This window comes from Bos javanicus, chromosome 25 (genome assembly GCF_032452875.1).
Source record: "Bos javanicus breed banteng chromosome 25, ARS-OSU_banteng_1.0, whole genome shotgun sequence".
Lineage (NCBI taxonomy): Eukaryota > Metazoa > Chordata > Mammalia > Artiodactyla > Bovidae > Bos > Bos javanicus.
The window spans coordinates 29,262,415-29,285,152 of record NC_083892.1 but is presented as its reverse complement, the minus strand read 5'-3'; the positions used below and the strand labels follow the sequence as shown (position 1 = coordinate 29,285,152).

Sequence of the window (22,738 nt, the reverse complement as noted above, 5' to 3'; positions counted from 1 at the left end):
GGAATCTACTGTCAGTTTTTGAAAAATTTCTTGGAATATTTAATTGGTGATTCCTCCCCATTCTTCTTAATTCTCTCTTTAGGCATCTCCCATTATATTCCATTATTAAACCTCCTAGATTGAAACCCTTAATTTTCTTATCTTCTCTCTGCTATCTTTCTTTATCTTTTTGGAATCTCATATATTTGCTTTCTTTAATTTTATTTCCTTTCCTTTCTATTCAGTTTTTTTATTTCTGCTGTCAGGATTTTGCTTCCAAGTCCTCATTTTTATTCTCTGAAAGTTTCTTTTTAGAGTGTATTGTTTTTATTTAATGGAAGCAATATATTTTCTGATCCCTTGGAGGATATTAATAATGTCTTGTTTGGTTTTTCAGTTTTCTCCCTGTGTAGTCTGTTTCCACAAGGTGCTTTTTTTTTTTTCCCCTCTTTGTTATGTAGTTTCTATCTCCCACCTTGGGGGCTTTCTTGCCTGTCCAGCTAACCTATTGTCTGCTCATGATTACCTCTTAAAAGGTGATTAGACAGCCGAGGCTGGAGGAGAGAAAAATGGGACATTATTGTATCATGGATTCAGAGTTTCAGTTTGAGAAGATGAAAAAGTTCTGAAGATGGATGCTGATGGTGTGCTTGCACAACAATGTGATTATATTTACTCTCATTGAACTGTAAAGTAAAATTTCACACTATATATACATGTGTACACACACACACACACACACACACTCTGAGCGTTTAGACTTCCTAGGTTTGACAGCAGAGGCGTCAGACACATCTGTCGATCTGTGAATCCCCTTTCCAGGCTCCCTAGCTTTGAGGTTCATGTCTCACCTTGTGTCTTCTCTGACCTTGAAGGTCATAGGTTTGTTTATTTTATTTTTGAATCCCTTTCCTATAGTCTTCAGCAGCTTGTGTCAAATTTGTGAGTTACATTCATCATCTTATCCCAGAAATTCTATATTCATTTTTAAGAACTTTCATAGAAATTGAATTTGTTCTCCAAATGCATATACTGTCCCATGAAAAGTATGTGAAAGTGTCTGTTTCTTTGTATCCTCACCAACACTAGACCTTATTCATCTTTGTCATCTTTGCTGTTCTGGTGAGTCACAAATGGATATCATTTTTCATTTTTAAACCTGCATTTTTGAAATGTTAGTGGTGTTGAACACTTTTTCATATATTTGACCATATTTTCTTTCTTAATGGATTTGCCTACTAATGACACTCAATTTTTTTCTATTGGAATATTTATCTTATTGATTTATAAGAACTTTGTATATATTAAAAAAAACTTTTTACCTTCATTTTATAGATACTTCTCTCAATTTGAGCTCTCACTTTAATTTGTTGACAATGTTTTTAGACAAGCATAAATTTTGCATTTTTATATAGTCAAATCCATCAGCCTTTTCCTCGAGTTATGTCCTAAGGAAGTTATTTATAATCCTTAGAAGGTACAAATATTTATGCATATTTTCTTATAGGTAAACATTCCTTTTCAAAGTAAATTCCAACAAACTAAATATTTTTATATCAGGTCTGAGAAAGTTTTAATCTAGAGACTCTTGTCTGAAAGTATGGCTATCTAGAGGTATTTAATAATTTATCCTCACCATTTATTTGAAATGTTTGTTTTCATATGCTAAAATATTTTAGATTTGGAAACATTGAGGCTGAATCACATGAGGACTGATTGGTTATGAAGGAGGGTAAACAAGAGGGAGGGGTCGGAGAGGAGTTCCAGGGTCCTGGCTACAGTGACAAGACAGGTTGGTGCTCTCCATTAAGACAAGGATATGGTGGTGCAGTGGTAAAGAATCTGCCTACCAATGCAGGAGACATAAGAGACACAGGTTCGATCTCTGGGTCAGGAAGATCCCCTGGAGAAGACAATGGCAACCCACTGCAGTATTCTTGCCTAGAAAATCCTGTGGACAGAGGATCCTGGTGAGCTATAGTCCATGGCATCGCAGAGTCAGACATGACTGAGCAACTGAACCACCACCAGGTTTGGGAGAGGGACTGAGCTCACCTTCTGGATATGCCAAGTCCAGATTCCCCTGGAACTTTGCTGTGCCTTCCAAACTGGAGGGTAACATTAGCCATTAAGTTGAAATAATTTTAGAAAGTTCTTCATTTCCACTATTGTAATCTTTAATGCATAAATTATATGCATAATACATATCTTATCAGTAGTTTCTGTTTTTTAAAAACTTTTTTCCCCTTTTCCTTAAGCAGTATGTGGAGGTCTTGGCTAAGGCACCTACCTTTTCTGAGCTTGAGTGAATTGTGGGTGATAGTGGCTTTTATGCAGAGTTTAACTTATGGGCTTTCTTGGTGATACTTGTAAAGCACATTATACTGAGTTGGCCAAAAAATGGTTCAGGTTTCTCCGTAAGATAGTATGGAAAGTCCCGAGTGAACTTTTGGCCAATCCAGTAAAAGTTCTGGCAGTATAATCAAGCGTGTAACTATTGGGTGTGCTTGTGGTGTTACTTGATTTGCCAACTCCAGCTTATTCCTCAACATCTATTTGTGCGTCACCTCCACTGGGAAGCCTTCCTGGATTTCCTAGATGTAGCTGGGTGGGGACCCTCTCAGCCTCTGCTCCTGGACATCAGTGTATCATTTGGCTCAGCACTTAGCTCGCTGTATTATCCCTGTGCACTTGCCCGTCTCTCAACTATAGGACCCTTGAGGGCCAGAACCAGAGCCCTTCTGTGCTGTGTCCCCAGTGCCTTGAGTACTGCCAAGTTACAGGGCTGGCTGGATCTGTTCCTTTCAAAGGTATGTGTGCAAAGCAGTGTTTGTACTTCCCCTGGCATCATCCTGGGAGTTTTTGTGTTTAGCATTGTTCTATTGACCTGACCAAAAAGTTCATTCAGGTTTTTCCATATGAAAAACCCAAACAAACTTCTTGGCCAACCCAACTCATATCTTGGCTTCAATGCCCTTGTTGTGTTCATTTAGATCTCAAAAGCCGTGTGTCTCCAGTCATCGAGATTTGCGTCTCTTGGTGCCCTGGGAGGCCGTAGACCTCATCACTCACCCTTCCCCGTGAGTGAGCAACCCTGATCAAGCACTTCCCTTGGTTGTGTGTTTACTGGTTGAAAGCACGATGTATCGAGTGAGAAAACTCTTTTCAGTGGAAGGCTCAACCCTCCGGGCTTTCAAAAGGGATTTTAGAGAAGGCATCCTGGCATTGTTTGCTTTTCTTCTTGGGTTATCATGGCAGAGATAGGAGAGGTCTTGTGTTTCGGGAAGATAACATTTTTCCTGTGTTGAGGCTCTGGGTGAAGTAGCCAAGGGACACCTTGTTATCACACTGCTCCATACGGGGCCAGGCTTCCTTATTGGAACGGCACCTGCCTCTCCCCAACCTGTAAAGAGCCTTACTAATCGGAAATAATACTTGTTTTTTTTTTTTCCCCAAACCAGATCACTGCAGTGTGACAGCATTTGCTCTGTGGGTCTGTGATCACAATTAGGTTGTACATTTGCATTTCTCCCTGTGGTATTTTCAGGCCATGGGGAGGAGAGGAGAAGGAGTGAGTGTATCTTTACACTAGAGATAATGTGAGAACTCAGCTAAACCTTCCTATGTTAACTGCTTAAAAAAACAACAACACAAAACCTTGTTATTTTCAAATAATTTTAGATTCACAAAAAGTTGCAAAAATGTACAAGGGGTCTGTGCCCCTCTCTGAGTTTCCCCCACTGGTAACCTCTTGCAAAACTCTAGTACAGGGACTTCCCTGGTGGTCCAGTGGTTAAGAATCCTTCTTGCAATGCAGCAGATGGAAGTTTGATTCCTGCTCAGGGAACTAACATCCCACATGCCACATTGCAGCTAGAGAGTCTGCACTGCAATGAAGGATCCCGTTTGTTTAGTCCTTCATCAGTGGAAGGAGGTTTGGGTGCTGTGACCATTGGCATACAGATGTTGATACAAAAATAAATTTTCATTTCTCTGGGATAAACACTTAAGGGTCTCATTGCTTGAATTACGATAAACACACATTCAGTTGAACTTTCTGGTCATTTATTCCATTTATGTGACAACTTTTCTTTAAAAATCAGATTAATTGTGTGTCTTCCAGCCAAACTTCCAGTGGAGGAAAAGTTTCTGTTTTAACCTTGGCGACCTTAACTGTGATACTAAGGGAAATGGGTTGCATTCCTACAGAACCAGGAGTAATTAAAAAACTAAGCTGAGGGACTCCCCAGTGGTCCACTGGTTAAGACTCTGTGCTTCCAGTGCAGGGGGCACAGGTTTGATCTCTGGTTGGGGAACTAATATCCCATATGCTGTGTGGCCAAAAAAAAAATTTTTTTAATGTATATTGAAAGTTTTGCCTTGGGATCAGATTTGGTTTTCCATTAGATAAGACCCATTGGGCTTCTCAGGTGGCATTAGTGGTAAAGAATCCACCTGCCAATGCATGAGATGCAAGAGACTTGGGTTCGATCCCTGGGTTGAAAAGATCCCCTGGAGGAGGAAATGGTAACCCACTCCAGTATTCTTGCCTGGAAAATTCCTTGGATAGGGGAGCCTGGCGGGCTACAGTCCATGGGTTGCAAAGAGTCGTACACGACTAAATAACTAAACACACACACACAAGACCAAACAATACATGCTCCTGGAGGGGCTTATACACCCTCAGAGATGAGAATGAGGCTGGGCCCAGGGAAAGTGAGGCCCAGGCACTCAGACATAGTAGTGTTCTTTTTCCCGGGCTCCGCTGTCTCTGAGCTCCTCCTTCCCCTGGTGGCTTGAGAAGACTGGCCACCTCCAGTTTTCCAGGCCATCTGGAGGGAAGCATGGCTGCAAAGACGGCCCAATGTTGACATTGTAATTATAGCTTCAGTCATTGTAGGGGGACAGGGCCACCTCTCCAGGGGAATCCCAGGGAAGGGAACTGGTGCTCTAGTTTGGGTCAGATGGCCTTCACTGGACCTGCCAACTGAGGCAGGAGGACAGGGCAATGCATAGAACTACCACACTCCAGTAACCCTGGGGGAAATCTCAAGAAACAGAGGGAGCCGGGTGGACAGGCACACCACGGACCTTGTTTGTTGTAACCACATCCATGGGATTCACGCCTGGGGTTCCTACAAGTTGAGGAAATCAGTGAGGCCTTTGAGAAGGATGTGGCGCTTGAGTTGGATCATGAGAGACAGTTAGAACTTGGACATATGGATGGGAGGGAACAGCAGTGAAGGGAAGTAGACGAACCTGGATCTCAGGGCACAAATGCTTGGAACATAGAGATGTTATAGACCAGGTTCTTGGCTTCCTTGTGCTTAGTCACTTAGTCGTATCCAACTCTTTGTGACCCCATTGACTGTAGCCCACCAGGCCCCTCTGTCCATGGGGATTCTCCAGGCAAGAATACTGGAGTGGGTTCCCATGCCCTCCTCCAGGTGATCTTCCCAACCCAGGGACTGAACCCAGGTCTCCCACATTGCAGCCAGATTCTTTACCATCTGAGCCACCAGGGAAGCCTTGTTGCCATGCCCTCCTCTAGTGGATCATCCCAACCCAGGTCTCCTGAATTGCTGATGGATTCTTTACTGTCTGAGCCGCCAGGGAATAGAATTTGATCAGAGGCCAGACAAGAAACTCAGGCGGAGCTTTATTGGGACCCCTGCTGCAGCAGAGGGGAGCAAGAACAAGCAACAGGTTCCCTTGCTTGCTGGCTCCCTGAGGTGGGGGTCCAGCTTATTCCTTACGTGGGACGAGGGCAGGGGTGGGTGCAGGGGTGGCTAAGCTAGTTAGCCCACCCCTTAGGTGGTGTTGTGTGCAGGGGGTCTGTGCAGTACCGCGCTTTTGCTCCAGGTTCTTCCAAAATGGCAGTTGGGTATTTTGGTCTCTCTGTAGCTTTTGTCCAGAAGCTGCCCTAACCGCACTTTAACTGTCATTTTTAGTCTCATGCAGTCTTTTTTGTATTCTGTTGCTCAAGGAGAGGTGTGTTCAAATGCAGCCATTGCAGCACTGCTGCAGAGGGTCCCAGCTCCCAGCCTGTCCCAGACAGGAAGGCGGGCAATGGGATTCAACATGTAAGAATTGATGGAGTTTCAGAGAGAGAGCATCCTAGTCAGAGATGGGGACTTGCTGAGCCACAGGATTGAAGAGGGGCAGCATGATCATGTCCTGTGATAATGCTGAGCAGCCTCAGAGCAGGAGGGATTAGGAAAAAAAAAAAAAAAAAAGGCTCCTTGAACAGCCTGGCTGGGGATGGGGATCAAGTGAGACAGAGGGAGAGGTGGGTCAAGGGAGCCCAGGGGTTGGTGGAAATACAGTCAGAAAGGCCAGGCGTGGCTGTTTTCACCTTTGTTCCCCAAGGAGCAGCATGGGAGCTTTAATCTTATTTTTTTGGAAAAGTGACGTGGATCCTGAGTTGGTCCTGACGAGAGAATCTTTAGATCTCTTTAGCTCTGAGCTCTGGGCAGTTTGCTGGGCAGAGGCTCTTTGGCCTCAGGCTGTGCTGCAGAGTCTGTGAGGGTCAGTGCCCGGCACAGCACCTGCACGCAGGTTGGAACAAAGCCTTCCTTATCTCTGACCCTCAGGGCACCATGCCTGCTTTCTGAATCTGATGGCCAGGTCCTGCCTGGCCGCTAGTTTCCTTGTTTTACACACTTGGGAGGACATCTGGCTTCAAGGGGGCCTGCGAGTGAAGGATGCCTGAAGGAAGTCAAGGAACCCTGGGGTGGGGGCATAAACACAAAGGGGCCCTGACATGCCATTCACCCTCCTGGGCACGGCTCCACGGTGCTAACCGAGCACACGTCTCCTGGAGTCTAGACCATGCCCTCTGACGCTGGGAGATGTTCACTGATACCCATTTAAAAAAAGAAGTTCATGGCCCTAGGGACTGTCATACAGAGTCAGAAAGAGAAGAACAAGTATTATATATTAAGCACATATATGTGGATTCTAGAGAAATGGTATGGATGAACTTAGTTGCAAAGCAGAAAGAGAGACACAGAGGCAGAGAACAAATGTGTGGACACCAAGGTAGGAAAAGGGGGTGGGATGGATTGGGAGCTTGAGATTGACATATTGACACTACTATGTATAAAATAGGTAACTAATACGAGCCTACTGCATAGCACAGGGAATTCTTCCCAGTGCTCTGTGGTGAACTAAATGGGAAGGAAATCCAGAAAAAAGGGCATATATGTATAGGTGTAGCTGATTCACTTTGCTGTACAGTAGAAACTAATACAACATTGTAAAGCAACTATACTCCGATAAAAAGAAAAAAAATAATAAAGAATTTGCAGGAGTCGGGGCTCCTACTCAGCCATCCTGGTCCTGGAACTAGGACTCTGCAGGAGTCCCTGGCAAGGGTCACCTCTCTCTGTGCTTTCCTTCTTCCTTCTGGTTCAAGACTCCCTCCCCACCTTCAAAGCCCTGCTGTCCCCTCGCCAGAGTCATCCCCTTGTTTCCCAAGACATGTCTATTCTCTGTTCACCAGTATACAGAGATACATACAATTAAAAATGAGTAACAAGTTTAACGAGAAGGCAATGACACCCCACTCCAGTACTCTTGCCTGGAAAATCCCATGGACAGAGGAGCCTGGTAGGCTGCAGTCCATGCTAAGGGTCGGACACGACTGAGCGACTTCACTTTCACTTTTCACTTTCATGCATTGGAGAAGGAAATGGCAACCCACTCCAGTGTTGTTGCCTGGAGAATCCCAGGGACAGCGGAGCCTGGTGGGCTGCCGTCTATGGGGTTGCACAGAGTTGGACACGACTAAAGTGACTTAGCAGCAACAAGTTTAACATGCATTGAGTGTCTTCTGTGTGCCGGGCCCTGAGCTAAGTGCTTTGCAGGCACCTCTTACTTAACACCCTAAACAACCCTCTCAGGTAGGGACCATTGTTGTTCAGTTGCTAAGTTGCATCCGACTCTTTGTGACCTCATGGACTGCGGCACGCCAGGCTTCTCTCTCTTTTCACCATCTCCCAGAGTTTGCTCAAACTCATGTCCATTGAGTCGGCGATGCCATCCAGCCATCTCATCCTCTGTCATCCCCTTTTCCTCCTGCCTTCAATCTTTCCCAGCATCAGGTTCTTTTCCAATGAGTCGGCTCTTCCCATCAGGTGGCCAAAATATTGAAGCTTTAGCTTCAGCATCAGTCCTTGCAGTGAATATTCAGGGTTGATTTCCTTTAGGATTGACTGGTTTGATCTCCTTGCAGTCCAAGGGACTCTCAAGAGTCTTCTCCAGCACCATAGTTCAAAAGCATCGGTTCTTTGGTGCTCAGCGTTTTTTTATTGTCCAGATCTCACATCCGTACGTGACTACTGGAAAAACCATAGCTTTGACTGTATGGACTTTTGTAGGCAAAGTAATGTCTCTGCTTTTTAATACACTGTCTAGGTTTGTCATAGATTTTCTTCCAAGAAGCTAGCGTCTTTTAATGTCATGGCTACAGTCACCATCCATAATGATTTTGGAGCCCGGGTTCCATCCCTGGGTTCCAGAAGGTCCCCTGGAGAAGGCAATGGCAACCCACTCCTGTATTCTTGCCTGGGGAATTCCATGGGCAGAGGAGCCTGGTGGCCTACAGTCCATGGGGTTACAAAAAGTCAGACATAACTAAGCGACTTTCATTTCACTTCAAAGGACCCATACTGCCTTTGACCTTGGAGAATTCATGGCTCTGAATACAGAGGTACCCAAAATACCAGAAAAGGGGAGACTGGCCAGATAACTTACTCTTATTCCATTCCTGGCTGACAACTGCATTTAAGGAAAACTCTAAGAAGTGACCAAACGCTGGGCTCTGACCCTGCTCTCTCCAGGGTTTCCTCTGTGCCATTTTGCTCCCCCTGAGCACCGCCCCCGCCTCCAGATGGTGAGTTCGGTTATTTCAGAGAAGAGATTTGCCAGCTTCAGAGAGTTCAGAATCAATATCACAGTAAATAAGAAACATAATGAAAGAAAAACACACTCCAGGCTGTAGACAAATTTTATCGCTTAAATTCACATGTTATTATTAGAATCAGCTGCAAGTACCAGATTTTCAACTGCCTTTTGATGGGGTGAGATAGGGGAATGCTCTTAATTTGGGGGAGCAATCTGGAGCCACCCCCAAAGAGGCATTACGATATTTTCCTGTGGGGTTGGGCTCCTTGTATTTTTTTTTTTAAGGTGAAATTTAAATGGAAGAAGCAGCCGAGAGGAATTTCTTAACAAAGGAATAAAAGCAGAGATGGCTTTCCTTTTCAAAGTCTCTTTCCTGAATGCACTGCTCCGTGTGATATATTTAGTTTAACACTTTGGTATTTTGCACCTCACATCTTTCTTCTTGCTTCTTTTCGTCTTTTGCTTTCTTTTCTCCTTGCTTTGATCTCACTGTGGCATCGCCTTTAAAATGCTTTCATACATGCCAAAAGCATCCCTTTTTAATCTCCCCCATTCTTCCTGAAGTTTCTAGCTCTCGCCTCGCCTCTTATTTCACTCCCACAGTCAGACAATGCATTATTTAAGTCCGCAAAACTGAGAGATGCCCAGAAAATAAAACACGCAATGTAGCCATCGTCTGTGTTATTTTGTCTTGTGTTTTCACATGCCTGCTCTCACTCTCTCCATGGATGTTATTTTGTAACTTTTTATTTTATATTGGAGCATAGACAATTAACAATGTTGTGATAGTTCCAGGTGGACAGCAAAGGACTCAACTATACATATACAAGTATCCATTCTCCCCAAACTCCCCTCCCATCCAGGCTGCCTCATAACCTTGAGCAGAGTTCCTTGTGCTCCACAGTAGGTCCTTGTTGGTTATCCATTTTAAATACAGCAGTGTGTACATGTCCGTCCCAAACTCCCTAACTATCCCTCCTCCCCATCCGTCCCCCTGGCAACTGTAAGTTTGCTCTCTAAATCTGTGAGTCTGTTTCTAATTTGTAAATAAGTTCATTTGTATCATTTCTTTATAGAGTGTTCATATAAGGGATGTCACACAATATTTCTCCATCTCTGACTTATGTTACTCCGTATGACAACCTCATGGATGTTCCTGCCTGCATGCTAAGTCACTTGAGTCTTGTCCAACTCTTTGTGACCCTATCGACTGTAGCCTGCCAGGCTCCTCTGGAGAATCCCATGGAGAATCCCATGGGATTCTCCAGGCAGGAATATTGGAGTGGGTTGCCATGGCCCTCCTCCAGGGTAATTTCCCCACCCAGAGATTGAAACTTTGTCTCTTACATCTCCTGCATTGGCAGGCAGGTTCTTTATGACTAGGGCCACCTGGGAAGTCCATGGATGTTCTTAAGGGCTAGGATTTCAGAGACAGGTCCATGCTATGGAGAGTGGGGCAGGGACAGAGGAGTGGAGTACGGGCGGGGGGTGCCTCTTGGGTTATCGCTGTCCCTTCAGAGTTTGGTGAGAGGAGTTTTGATGGCATCATGGATGATTTGCACATTAAAAAAAAAACTCATAAAATAGCACTGCAGAAACGTAGGGCAGCATGCCTGATGGCTGTGCTGAACCTGCATTAAGGACGGTGGTTTTCCCTCTGCTAACTCAAGACCCCCAAGCACGGTGAGCTGGAAGTTTCCATCAGGGATGGGGAGAAAGGCTAGTGTCAGAGTCAGGGGGACTCTAGGGGTGTGAACACAGATCCAAGGGCTGGATCCTCCCCTCAGAGAAACCAGAACCCCCTTCGATGAATCTGGAGGGGTTTTGTAAATAAGCTTCCAGTCAACCAAATAGCCAAAATGGGGATCAAAAAAGCTAACAAGCAGCAGAATGAGGAATCAGACCTTCAGTAAGGCCAAGGGATTTAAAGTCACACCTTTAAAAAAAAAAAAAAATTTGCTTCTCCTCACCTTCAAAATGGACCAGGACTTACAGACACAAAAAGGCCACAGCTTATTATGACTCCAGTTTTTGAAATATCTGGAATAGACACATTCATAGAGATGGAAAGCAGATGAGTGGTGCCAGGGGCTGGAAGATGGGCCAGACATGGACAGTGACTACTTAATGGATGTGGGGCTTCCTCTGGGGGTAATGAGAATTTCTGAAGCTAGACAGGGGTGATGGTTGAGCCATATTACGAATGTACGTGATGCCATTGTACATTTTAAAGTGATCTAAAGGTTAATTTTATGTTATGTGTATCTTAACATGGTAAAACCAGTGAAAGAAAAAAATCAAGCAGTGCTTTTGAGAAGTTCAGGGTTTGTGGGAGAATCATCTGGACTTCTGGTGAGCCCCACCAAGCCCAGTAAATTAGATCCGTTTAAGGCAGTCCAGGAACCTGCGTCACCAGCCCGGTGATTCCTAGGTAGAGAGGAAACTCATATTCTGCAGAACAATGGCTTTGAGGCAGATGGTTTTGTTTTTCGGGTTTTTTTTTTTTTTTAATTGGAACATGCCATATGTGCTATTTTCTCGTCCCAGCTGTCACAACCCATGCATTCGCAGTGAGCAGTGTGCCCACACCTCAGCAGCTGTTGGCGGGGAGGAGTGTTGGTTCTAAGTGGCTGCGGTGGTGATGGTGCTGCTGACGGCAGCAGAAGCAGTGTTGGTGGAATGGTAGCTCTCGTTGTCGTAACGGGTTGTGGGAGTGAGAGCAGAAGCCAGGAACACCCGGGTCCTGGGTGAAGGGCTTGATGGGGAGGTTGCTTCATGTGAGGGGTGGGTGGAAGGAAGCCATCAGGATCCCAGTGTGGCAAGACAAACCCCTCACTGTCTAGACTCAAGTCATCTCCAAGGGGCTCCATCTTTCAGACAAGGTGGAACAAGAAGGCCCGGGCAAAAGCAGAGACTAGCAGCGCCAACACTGGGATTATGGAACGTCTGCTCATTTCGGATAAGACCTATTTCATGAGCAGGGGTTAACTCATCACAGATGGGGTTGGATAAGGGACTGGCTGTAAGTCAGAGCTACTCCAGGAGTGTTCACCAGAACAGCAGTGGCAGCCCTGTGGAGCTTGTTAGAAATGTGAATTCTTGGGCCACACCCCAGACCTACTGGCAATTCTCATGCATATGACATATATATATATATGCATGTATATATACACATATTGCTGATTCACTCTGCTGTACAGCAGAAATTAACACAACATTGTAAATCAGTTATGTGTGCTAAGTCATTTCAGTCATGTCCAACTCTTTGTGACGCTATGGACTGGAGCCCTCCAGGCTCCTCTGTCCATGGGATTCTCCAGACAAGAATACTGGAGTGAGTTGCTATACCCTCCTCCAGGGGATCTTCCCAACCCAGGAATTGAAGCAGCGTCTCTTATGTCTCCTGCATTGGCAGGTTGGTTCTTTACCACTAGCACCATCTGGGAAGCCCAACTATACTCCAATAAATTTTTTTTAATTAGTGCATTAAAAAAAAAAAGAAACAACATCCAAACTTGGACTGATTATCTTGAGTCTCCATACCTTGAGGAGAATTGCACATTCAGTAAGTCTCATTGTCAAGACTTGATAACTGGGAGGGTTGAGAAGTAGAGATGGAGCCCAATCCTGGACAGTGTGGCCACTTCCAAGCTCACATCCATGTGGTGCCCAGGTTCATGCACATGTTTTGGGAAACACGTGAAGATGAGTCTTCTAGGTCAACACTTCTCTGAACAGGGTTTAGAGACAAGGGACTAGACTGATGTCTTATTCTCCAATACCACTGAAATTGCAGGGTCTGGATAAAATTCTGTAATAATGATTTTTGCTTTCATTCTCACTGTCTGTAACTTTCTTGTTCAATATGTACTCCTTAAGTCTGGATGACGGCTGCTCCTTTTATTGTGAAGAAGCAGATAGAGCTCCCTTCTGGTCTGTTCCGATCAAGGGCAGTAGTTGCCTCTCCCTTCTTGACCTCAAATGTTATTGATCCAAACCTTAAGAAACACAAGCATTCCCAAATGGCTCTAGACCAATTTAGGATTGGGTTTGATAACACTCATAGGTAAACATTTATTTTTGCAAAGTTGCTATTTTAGTCGCTGAGTCATGTCCAAATCTTTTGCGAGCCTGTGGACTGTAGCCTGCCAGACCCCTCTATCCAGGGAATTTCCCAGGCAAGCATACTGGAACAGGGTTTCATTTCCTCCTCCCTGGGATCTTCGAGACCCAGGTGGGTTCTGTACCACTGAGCCATCAGGGAAGCCCATAGAAGTGAATTTTTATTGTCTTCTCTGAGTCTGCCAGTGAGAAAAATCTTATGTAAAATGTTTTTCTTGCTGTCATTATAATGTCCAGGAGTGGTTTCGTCTGTTAAGGATGATAAAGGATCTTAGGTGATGGGTGTGACATTTCTTACTGCTGTCAGGTTGAGGATTTGTTTCCTTCCATGATGAGCCTGGGGGCCTTGTTTTCATTCAGTTAGCTTGTGGACTTTCTCACTTTAAGCTGAAAAGTGAAAGTGTTAGTCGCTCGGTCGTGTCCAACTCTTTAGGATCCCATGGTAGCCCACCAGGAGCCTCTGCCTCTATCCATAGAGTTCTCCAAGCAAGAACACTGGAGTGGGTAGCCATCCATCTCTCCAGGGGATCTTCCCAACCCAGGGATCAAACCCCCATCACCTGCATTGCAGGCAGATTCTTTATCATCTGAGCCAAGGAAGTGACTTCTAAATCTCAACACCCTGGTGCCTTGAAGCTGTCACATCTCTGTTCCACCAGGACCAGCTTTTCTAGAAATTAGTCCTGAGCTGTCCTGCTTATTTACTTCTCCCTAAACTCACCCTGTCCCCAAAGGACCCAGCTGTATCCAGAAGGGAATTCATTTATTTTTTCCTCATTGGTCCCGTTGATCTGAATTTGTCTAGATCAAATGGCCTGTTCTTAGCTCTCATTTTCTCTAACGCATTTGATTTTCCTAACACTGGCTGTTGAACAGCTCTTTGAGAATAGGGATTGTGTCATTGTCAGCCATGGAGGCGCTCTGTAAATATTTGTGACATGAATGCACAGCTTCTTCTTTTGGAAACTCTACCCTTGATTTGGGCTTCCCAGGTAGACTAGTGGTAAAGAACCCGCCTGCCAATGCGGGAGATGTAAGAGATGCTGCTTTGATCCCTGAGTCAGGAAGATCCCCTGGAGGAGGGCATGGAAACCTACTCTAGTATTCTTGCCAGGAAATCCCATGGACAGAGGAATCTGGTGGGCTACAGTCCATGGGGTCACAAAGAGTCAGACAAGACTGAAGTGACTTAGCCCAAGCCCTTGGTATGATTCTGCCCGTGATGCTGTTTGTAGCTTTTCTCGTCCTCTGACTCTGCCCCCTGCCTCCTGAATACACACATTTCCCAAAGCAGGATCTGACGTCTTCTGGAACTTTTACATCTCCTAAGCAGTCATCTCTTCCCACTGTGTCCACAATACTCTGTGCCCTGTCTTCTCACTCTGGACATTATCCTGGTTCTACAGTCAACCCCCGATGTCTGCTGGCCCCTCAGCCTGTCCTCAGGTGAACCCATCAACTTCTGCTTCCGTTCTCGTCTTCTCTTGTCATTGATGACGTCTTCCCAGTCCCTCAGACATGGGTGACTCTCACCTAAGAAGATCCAGTTCCACACCTGTGTATTTTGCTGTGTGTGTGTATATTCTGGAATAATAAGAGCACATGTCCTAACCTGCTGCATATCTCAGATACAACCTCTTCCTTGGACACCTCCAACCAAAATCATTTCTCTGTCTGTGACCCACCCCCTGTAACCCCTTGGTTACCCCTTCTGTGGCCATTTTTTTTTTTTTTGGCTCTTAGCTTCTGAATATTGGAATTTTTTGAACATGTCTCATCTCCTTACCCAGAATGTAAGCATCTCAAGAAAGTGCTTGTGTCCAGATTGATTTTAAATCCAGGCAGGGAAACAACCCAATACTTTAGGAGGTCCGGAATCACATACAGGGCCTGGGAAGTGAAGCCTTCTCAGTGTCATTTGTTCTTGGGCCTTGCTAATCGGATGCTGGCATCTCACTGTGTTCCCATGACAGCCCCCAGGCCATCACTTCAGTTGTTTGGAACAATGTGTTCCTAAATCTTGTAAGTTGGAAGCTGGTGACTACTGCTATAGAATGATAGTGGCTAGACTTTAAAATGATATTGATTAGCTAGAAAGATGCATTGTTGTTGATGGAGAGTTAAAAGTAGATCTATATGAGTAATATTAATAATAGACCAATTAGTATTAGAAATAAGATTTTGAATGCATATAAAGGATCTTATATGTAAATCTTATTTATTCTTTTTTTTTTCCTTTTTTGACTGTGCCAGATCTTCCCAGGTGGCGCTAGTGGTCAAGAACCAGCCTGCCATTGTAGGAGGCATAAGAGGCATGGATTTGATCCCTGGGTTGGGAAGATCCCCTGCAGGAGGAAATGGCAACCCAAAGGGCATTTGCTAGAGTTGCCGTGTATAAGTAGCAAGTGAGGGGTCTGTACAACATTTGTAAATACAATCTTTGGAGTTTTTCTAGAGCAGAGTCAGAAGTGACAGTGTCTCCTAACGTACTGTTTGTGGGCCACTCACATCTGAGTCACCTGGGCTGTTTTCAGATGGAGAAACTCCCAGGCCAGGGCGAGTCCTTGGAGTGTGTGTATTTTGGAATTCCCTCTCTGTCAATCCTTCCCTGCTTGTCTTTCTACACCTGCTGATTTTTCCCCCATTTTTATCGAGATACAATTGACATATAGCACTATGTAAGTTTAGGGTGTGCAGTATCATGATTTGCCTGACATATATTGTGAAGCTTCCCTGGTGGCTCAGCCGGTAAAGAATCTGCCTGCAGTGCAGGAGACCTGGATTCAATCCCTGGGTTGGGAAGATCCCCTGGAGAAGGGAAAGGCTACCCCCTCCAGTATTCTGGCCTGGAGAATTCTATGGATTGTGTAGTCCAGGGGGTCACAAAGAGTCAGACATGACTGAGTGACTTTCACTTTCATCTTGTGAAGTAATTGCTGCAGTAAGCTTAGTTAACATCTTTGTCTCATACTGCTATTAAAAAATAGAAACAAAAAATGTGGGTTTTTTTTTTCCCTTGTGATGAGATGATGATTCTCAGGTACACAAGGGTATCCCTTCATGTCTGTAGACTTAGACACATTTGGCCTGTGATTCATCTCTTCTGCTTCTTGGTTGTGCCCTTGGAACAGGTTAGCCTCCCTAAGATTGTTCTTTTTAAAAAATGTTTAGTTATATTTATGTGTTTATTTATTTTTGGCTGTGCTGGGTCTTCATTGCTATGCAAGGGCTTTCTCTAATTGCAGACTACGGGAGCTACTCTAGTTGCTGTGCAAGGGTTTCTCATTACAGTGGCTTCTCTTGTGGAGCGAGGGCTTCAGAGCGTAGGCTCAGTACTTGTGGTGCATGAGCTGTGGTGCCCTGCAGCTTGTGAGGTCTTCCCCAGGGATCAAACCCATGTCCCCTGCATTGCAAGGTGGATTCTTAACCACTGGACCACCAGAGCAGCCCACTTCCTAAGACTGTCCTTAATTGCAAAGTGGAATTCATCTAGTAAATTAATGGGATTAATCTAGCAACCACCTAGGTTGCTGTAAGGATTAAATTAGATCATATAAATAATGCACTTCGTACCACCTGCTGGTGGCAGAAGGGAGTGTTCAATCCTGTTGGCATTTCTTTTGCCATCACGGTAGCGTCTCTACTGCTGGGCGAAGATTTTACTTCTTATGACCAAAGCACAAACCCTGTTAATGTTGCGTCTAGGGTGTAACGATGGGTCTGGACCTCCCAGAACACATCCTGTGAGGACTAGTGTATGTGCAGATGGAAAAAAAACATGTAAAGTGGATAAACAGGACTCAGGAGACAGTGCGAGCACAGGAATGTTGGCCAAGGAAGGAGCGGGGAGCAGAAAGAAAAGAAATCTCAAAGGACATCAGTCAGAGATACCTTCTGACTCACACAGACCCAGTTGTCCTTTTTACTAAAATGACTAACATGCAGACTTCTCTGGAGTCTCTGGACTGTCTGAAGATCCGTTGGTCTCACAATGCGTTGGATGCACGTTTGACCTGTTTATGGATCTTCCTGTTTTGTCATTTGCAGAGGAGCTGAAGGCCCCCTTGGAGGAGTATGTCCACAAACGCTACCCTGGGCTGGTGAAGGTGGTGAGAAACCAGAAGAGAGAGGGACTGATCCGAGCTCGTATTGAGGGCTGGAAGGTGGCCACCGGCCAGGTCACTGGCTTCTTTGATGCCCACGTGGAGTTCACCGCTGGCTGGTAGGTCACAAGCTAAAACCCGGAAGCACTTGGGACCTGCAGCATGGTCAGGAGGTCTGGAGTCTGGGAGGTGGACGCACTTTGCCTGTTTCTTCTGGGGCCCCGGGAAGAATGGGGAAGGGCGGGTGAAAAGAAAGGGAGAGATACATCTGCTGTTTACTCAGTCTGTCATCGTCATTCTTGCCATCATCATCCTATCATTACCGTCATGAAAATCCCTGTGAAAATGATATATTAGTTAGACAGGACTCAAGATGACCCTTGCTAAGAAGACAAAGCGGTCATATTCCTGATGTTCTCTTTTGCTGATTTGTTTGTTTCCATTTCTGGGGAGGATGGTTAACTATTACAGGGTGGGGGAGATTCATTTATAATTCTGCCTACGCAGGCAAAGCTTCCTAGAATTTATGGGATTGTCTTTAACATCATTTAGAGGAGGAGAAGGGTTTCTCTCTGCCGATATGCCCCGTCTGATTTCCTGGTAAAAAGAACAATATGAGAGAAATTGGGGAGCACACACGGAGGAGAAGATTTTGTATGTAAGAGAGTAAAGCATCCATAATGCCCCAATCAGTCACCGAGCGTGTGAAAATTAGGTTCGAGCTTTACAGTTATATGATTATTTCTAACTAACCAATGGTAAGTCAAGTCAGAGGTTAAACCCCTACGCCAGGTTGCAGAGGGTTAGTAAGAAGCAGAGTCTTTAACTTCATTAATGTTGGGACTTCCCTGGTGGTCCAATGGTTGGTACCCTATGCTTCCACTACAAGGGACCCAGGTTTGATCCTTGTTTGGGGACCTAGGATCCCTTGTGCCACCCGATACAGCCCTTAAAAAGGAATGATGGCATCTCGAATATGAGCCGTCTCACAGTACCCTATTTGAAAAGCCCATGTCCCATCACTAATTAAACACTGAAATATCTATTCTTTATTTGAAACCAACTTTAGAATCCTTTTAATGGCTGGATAAAAGGATGGTTTTGCACATGAGCACACAATGGTTTGGAACCTGGGGTCACTGTTAACACTGGCCCTTTCCCGTGCACACAGGCGTCTGTTACCATCTCAGAGCCCAGTTTTCTTCCTTGTTTTTTTTTCTGCTGCTGTCAGACCCTGATACAACAAGTTGGTCTGCAGCCCTGACCTCCCCTGAGCTTCGTTGTTATCTTGTAATCATTCTCAAAGTGTGGTCCCCAGACCAGCATCATCTGGGAACTTGTTAGAAATATATATCCTTGGGTTCCACCCAGACCTATGACATCAGAAGCTCTAGGGTGGGACCCAGCAATCTGCTTTAACCAGCCCTGACCCAGAGGCTGCTGCTCACTCAAGTTTGGAAACTCTTGAGCAAGAATCCTTCTGAGCACATGGAGCCTTAGCCTTGCCCTGTCTCACCTTTTCCTCCACATCATCCTCTCCTCATTTCTTTCCTGTCCAATCAGGTGGCACCACCATGCCCCCATCACTCAGTTCTTATCTCTCCATCATGTTGTGTTAACTTATCCAATCACCCTCCAGCTTTAGCTGGTTTTGCCTTCTATTTCACATGCCCACCTGTTCCTCTCTGTCTTGACCTCCACATTCCTGGACAGCATGTCATTGGAGTGACTTGAATATGGTGGAGAAGATGGTCTAAGAGTGGAAGGGATGAGTTGTCTACTGGGAGAAATCAAGGCAGGCTTCTTGGGAGAGGTGGCACTCTATGTGGGTGGCTAGACTTCCTGCCCAGGCACAAGGGCATTCCTGGAGGACAACAGCAAGAGTGAGGACTTGGAAGGGGCAGAGCTCTGAAGCACATCTAGAAATCGTGAGAAGTCAGTCCCGTTTGGCATCAGCTTCTATGGCGTGTGCAAAAGTATCAGAGGCAGTAAATGGCTCCGGGTATATTTTATTGCTCGTTTTAAATAGAAAGATGAGATGTGCCAACAGGTAATTCAATAGCTGCAAATGAAAAGAGATGGGATGGAGGCCGAGCTTTCTCATTATTCTTCCAAATAATGCAGAGGAATGGGATTTTCGCTTGACTCCCTTCCAAAGCCTGCACTCTGTTCTAAGCAGGGAGATTAATGCCCTGGTTTCTGAGAGCCATCTTTTCCTTCTCGAATGTGGGAAACGATCCCTTCCTACATCTGCCTCGGAGAACACACCCTGGCAAGGGTGTCTGGCCATCTGCTTTCTCCTGAGCTGGCAGGGCTGCTCCTTGAACCCTGAGCCAGGTCCCTGCCTCTCTCCTGCTGCAGCCCCGAGGAGGCAGGCTCGCTGAGAGCAGGATTCTGCCCACTTTTACATTCAGTTAGTTCCTGCCTGCCATCCCTAACCCATCCAATTAGATGCCTTTTAAGAAATCAATTAAATAATCAATTAAAACAACGGAAATAGTCACACGCACAAAGAAGCTAGTGAAATGCATATTGAAACCAGGCCATCACGGGTAGAAGTGACCTATTTGGGGAAAGACAATTCAGCTCCTGCAGGAAAAAGAAAACCAGAGGCATCGGCCAGTGCCAGAGGGGAAACTGAAAACCACGAAACTGCAGGGCAGTGCAGGTTCTCTCAGGAGGGCCTGGCCTTGACTTAGACACTGTGGGTATAAAAGACAGGCCAGAATTGCTGGGGCAGAGGCCCTGGGTTCTCAGTTCTCGCCTCCGGCCTTTCAAGCCAGCCCAGGTGACACTGTGGTGACCCCACAGGGGCCAGGGCTTGAGCTGCAGGCCACGGGGCTCATTTAAAGCCACCTGATCCGTCTAGAGCCACCTCCCTGTGAGTTCCAGCCTGCCCAAAGCCCAGCCTTCAGCTAGGATGCTTTTGTTCATTGTGATCTTGAGGTCTGAGCCAGTGGGGGTGCAGGTGAGCCTCAGGAGTGAGATTTTTTTAAATTGTATTTATTTTATGTTTTGGCTGTAGTGGGTCTTCGTTGCTGCACTCGAGCTTTTTCTAATTGTGGTGAGCGGGGGCTACTCTTCGCTGGGTGCACGGGCTTCTCATTGTGGTGGCTTCTCTGGTTGCAGAGCACGGCTCTAAGGAGCCCGTGGTACTAACTTTGGCCTGAGTTGATACTGCAGGGTCTACTAAAGGATGTTTCCAGTAGTTGCAGCTCCCCCAGGCTAGTTGCCCTGCCGCATGTGGGGTCTTCCTGGACCAGGGATGGAACCGGTGTCCCTTGTATTGCAGGGTGGATTCTTAACCACTGGACTACCAGGGAAGCCCAGGAGAGAGGTTTTTATTTCTACTTCTCTGTGTTTCAGGGCCGAACCAGTGCTCTCGCGGATCCAGGAGAACCGGAAGCGTGTGATCCTTCCCTCCATCGACAACATCAAGCAGGACACCTTCGAGGTGCAGCGGTATGAGAACTCGGCCCACGGGTACAGCTGGGAGCTATGGTGCATGTACATCAGCCCCCCGAAAGACTGGTGGGACGCCGGAGACCCTTCCCTCCCCATCAGGTCTGTGCCAAGTGCCTGTGCCCTGGAGGCCTTTGCGTCCCCAGATCCCAGGCCAGGGAGGGAGGGAGAGAGGCTGGGAGAGACCACCTGGGGATGGAGCCGCAGTGGGGAAAACAGCTGCTTGAGGATTTGGGATGTTTTCCCACTGAAGTTTTCTTGTTGAGAAAGGATGCTGCATTTTCCTTCTTTTTCACTAAAAATTTTCTGCCTCAGCTTATCAAACAGCAGTCCTGAAGGATGGCAGTCAATAGGAATGCTCACACTTTTTCATTCTTCCTCGTATTCTGTTGAACTGTGTTCAGGAGCTTTTAAGCATGGAGTTGAAAAGGTGTTAATTCCTGGGACTTTTCCATACTTGGATGCTTTACAATTGCCGTGATGTAGGAATACGTAGACAAAGGACATTTTTTGTGTGGTACCTGCCCCCCTCCCCCAACGGGTAACCCAGGGCCTTTGGACAGCTTGGTAGGACTTTTGCCCCAAACCCCAACCAGCTTCCATTGGAGGCAAGGAGATAAGTCCTTTGTGGCGGACCAGTTGGGAAGGTGAAATATAAGGGACAGTGAATAAAGTTGGTAGATTCTGATGCCATATTCGTTTCCTGTGGCTGCTGTAATAAATGAACATGAATTTACTGGCTTAAAGCTGCAGTCCCCAGCCTTTTTGGCACCAGGGACCGGTTTTGTGGGAGACAGTTTTTCTACAGACCGGGAGTAGGGGAGATGGTTGCAGGATAATTGGAGCCCATTATACTTATTATGCACTTTGTTTCTATTATTATTACATTGTGATATATAATGAAGTGGACTTCCCTGGTGGCTCAGATGGTAGAGAATCTGCCTGCAATGCAGGAGACCGAGGTTAGATAACTGGGTCAGGAAGATCCCCTGGAGAAAGGAATGGCTATCCACTCCAGTATTCCTGCCTAGAGAATTCCATGGACAGAGAAGCCTGGTGGGCTACAGTCCATGGTGTCGCAAAGAGTCGGGCATGACTGAGAGACTAATGCTTTCACTTTCATAAAATGAAATAATTGTACACCGTATACACTATTATTCACCATAATGCAGGATCAGATCATTAGGTGTTAGGTTCTTATAAGGAAGCACACAACCTAGATCCTTCACACGCGTAGTTCACAGTAGAGTTCAAACTCCCATGAGAATCTGATGCCTCCTCTCATCTGATGGTAGGAAATGTGAGTGATGGGGAGCCGCTGTAAACACAGTGAAGCTTTGCTCGCTCGCCTGCCTGCAGCTCTCCTCCTGCTGTGCAGCCTGGTCCCTAACAGGCCATAGACCGGTACCGGTTCATGGCCCAAGGGTTGGGGACCCCTGGCTTAAAGCACAGAAATTTATTTTCTTACGTCCTAGAGGCACTGCACTAATCTGCAGTGAACCTTACAGAGCTCAACGCAAGGTGTCTGCAGGTGGGTTCTTCTGGAGACTGGAAGGGAGAATCCACTTCCTTGCCTTTTCCAGCTTCTAAAGGCTGTTCTCATTCCTTGGCTCATGGCTACTGCATCACTTTCTCCCCCTGCTTCCTTCATCACGTGGCTACCTTCTTCCCTTGACTTTCCTGACTTCCTCCCATAGGGGCCTTTGTGATGACAATTGGGATCAATGTGAATAACCCATAACAATCTCCCTCTTCTTGAGATCCTGTACTTAATCATATCTGTGAAGCCCTTTTTTCCATATAAGCTAACATAAGCAGGTTCCAGAGATGAGGATATGGATATTTTTTGGGAGGAAGGGAGCAGGGGGTATTGTTCAACCTACCACAAATGCTTTGATTTTCAAACAAGGTGTTACCTGAGTTATGGTTCAATATTTTTTATGAGTTCTACGTGAGAATCAAAACTTATTTAATATCTTCATGGTTCTATGTTCAAAGAGATGGAAGGGGCCATCTTATTGATTCTTTGCCCTTGTTTTGGGGCTGTGTTTATTGGTATAAAGGGGCAACTGTGGAACAGGAGTGAGGATTTTCTGCAAGGATCCATGAAGTTCTTTCTTAGTTTATAAAATTTTGATAAACCAGAGTAGAGTTTTGAAATGGAC

At 45.7% G+C, this 22,738-nt stretch overlaps 1 protein-coding gene across 1 annotated transcript in view; it reads left to right on the top strand.

Annotated features, from left to right (window-relative positions):
* The window catches only part of GALNT17 (polypeptide N-acetylgalactosaminyltransferase 17), a 427,419-nt gene that overhangs the window by 217,110 nt on the left and 187,571 nt on the right, over positions 1–22,738 (top strand). The window contains exons 4-5 of the mRNA XM_061401839.1: positions 17,056–17,230; positions 20,478–20,675. Coding sequence (XP_061257823.1) covers positions 17,056–17,230; positions 20,478–20,675 — 373 coding nt within the window. The remainder of the gene's footprint in view (positions 1–17,055; positions 17,231–20,477; positions 20,676–22,738) is intronic.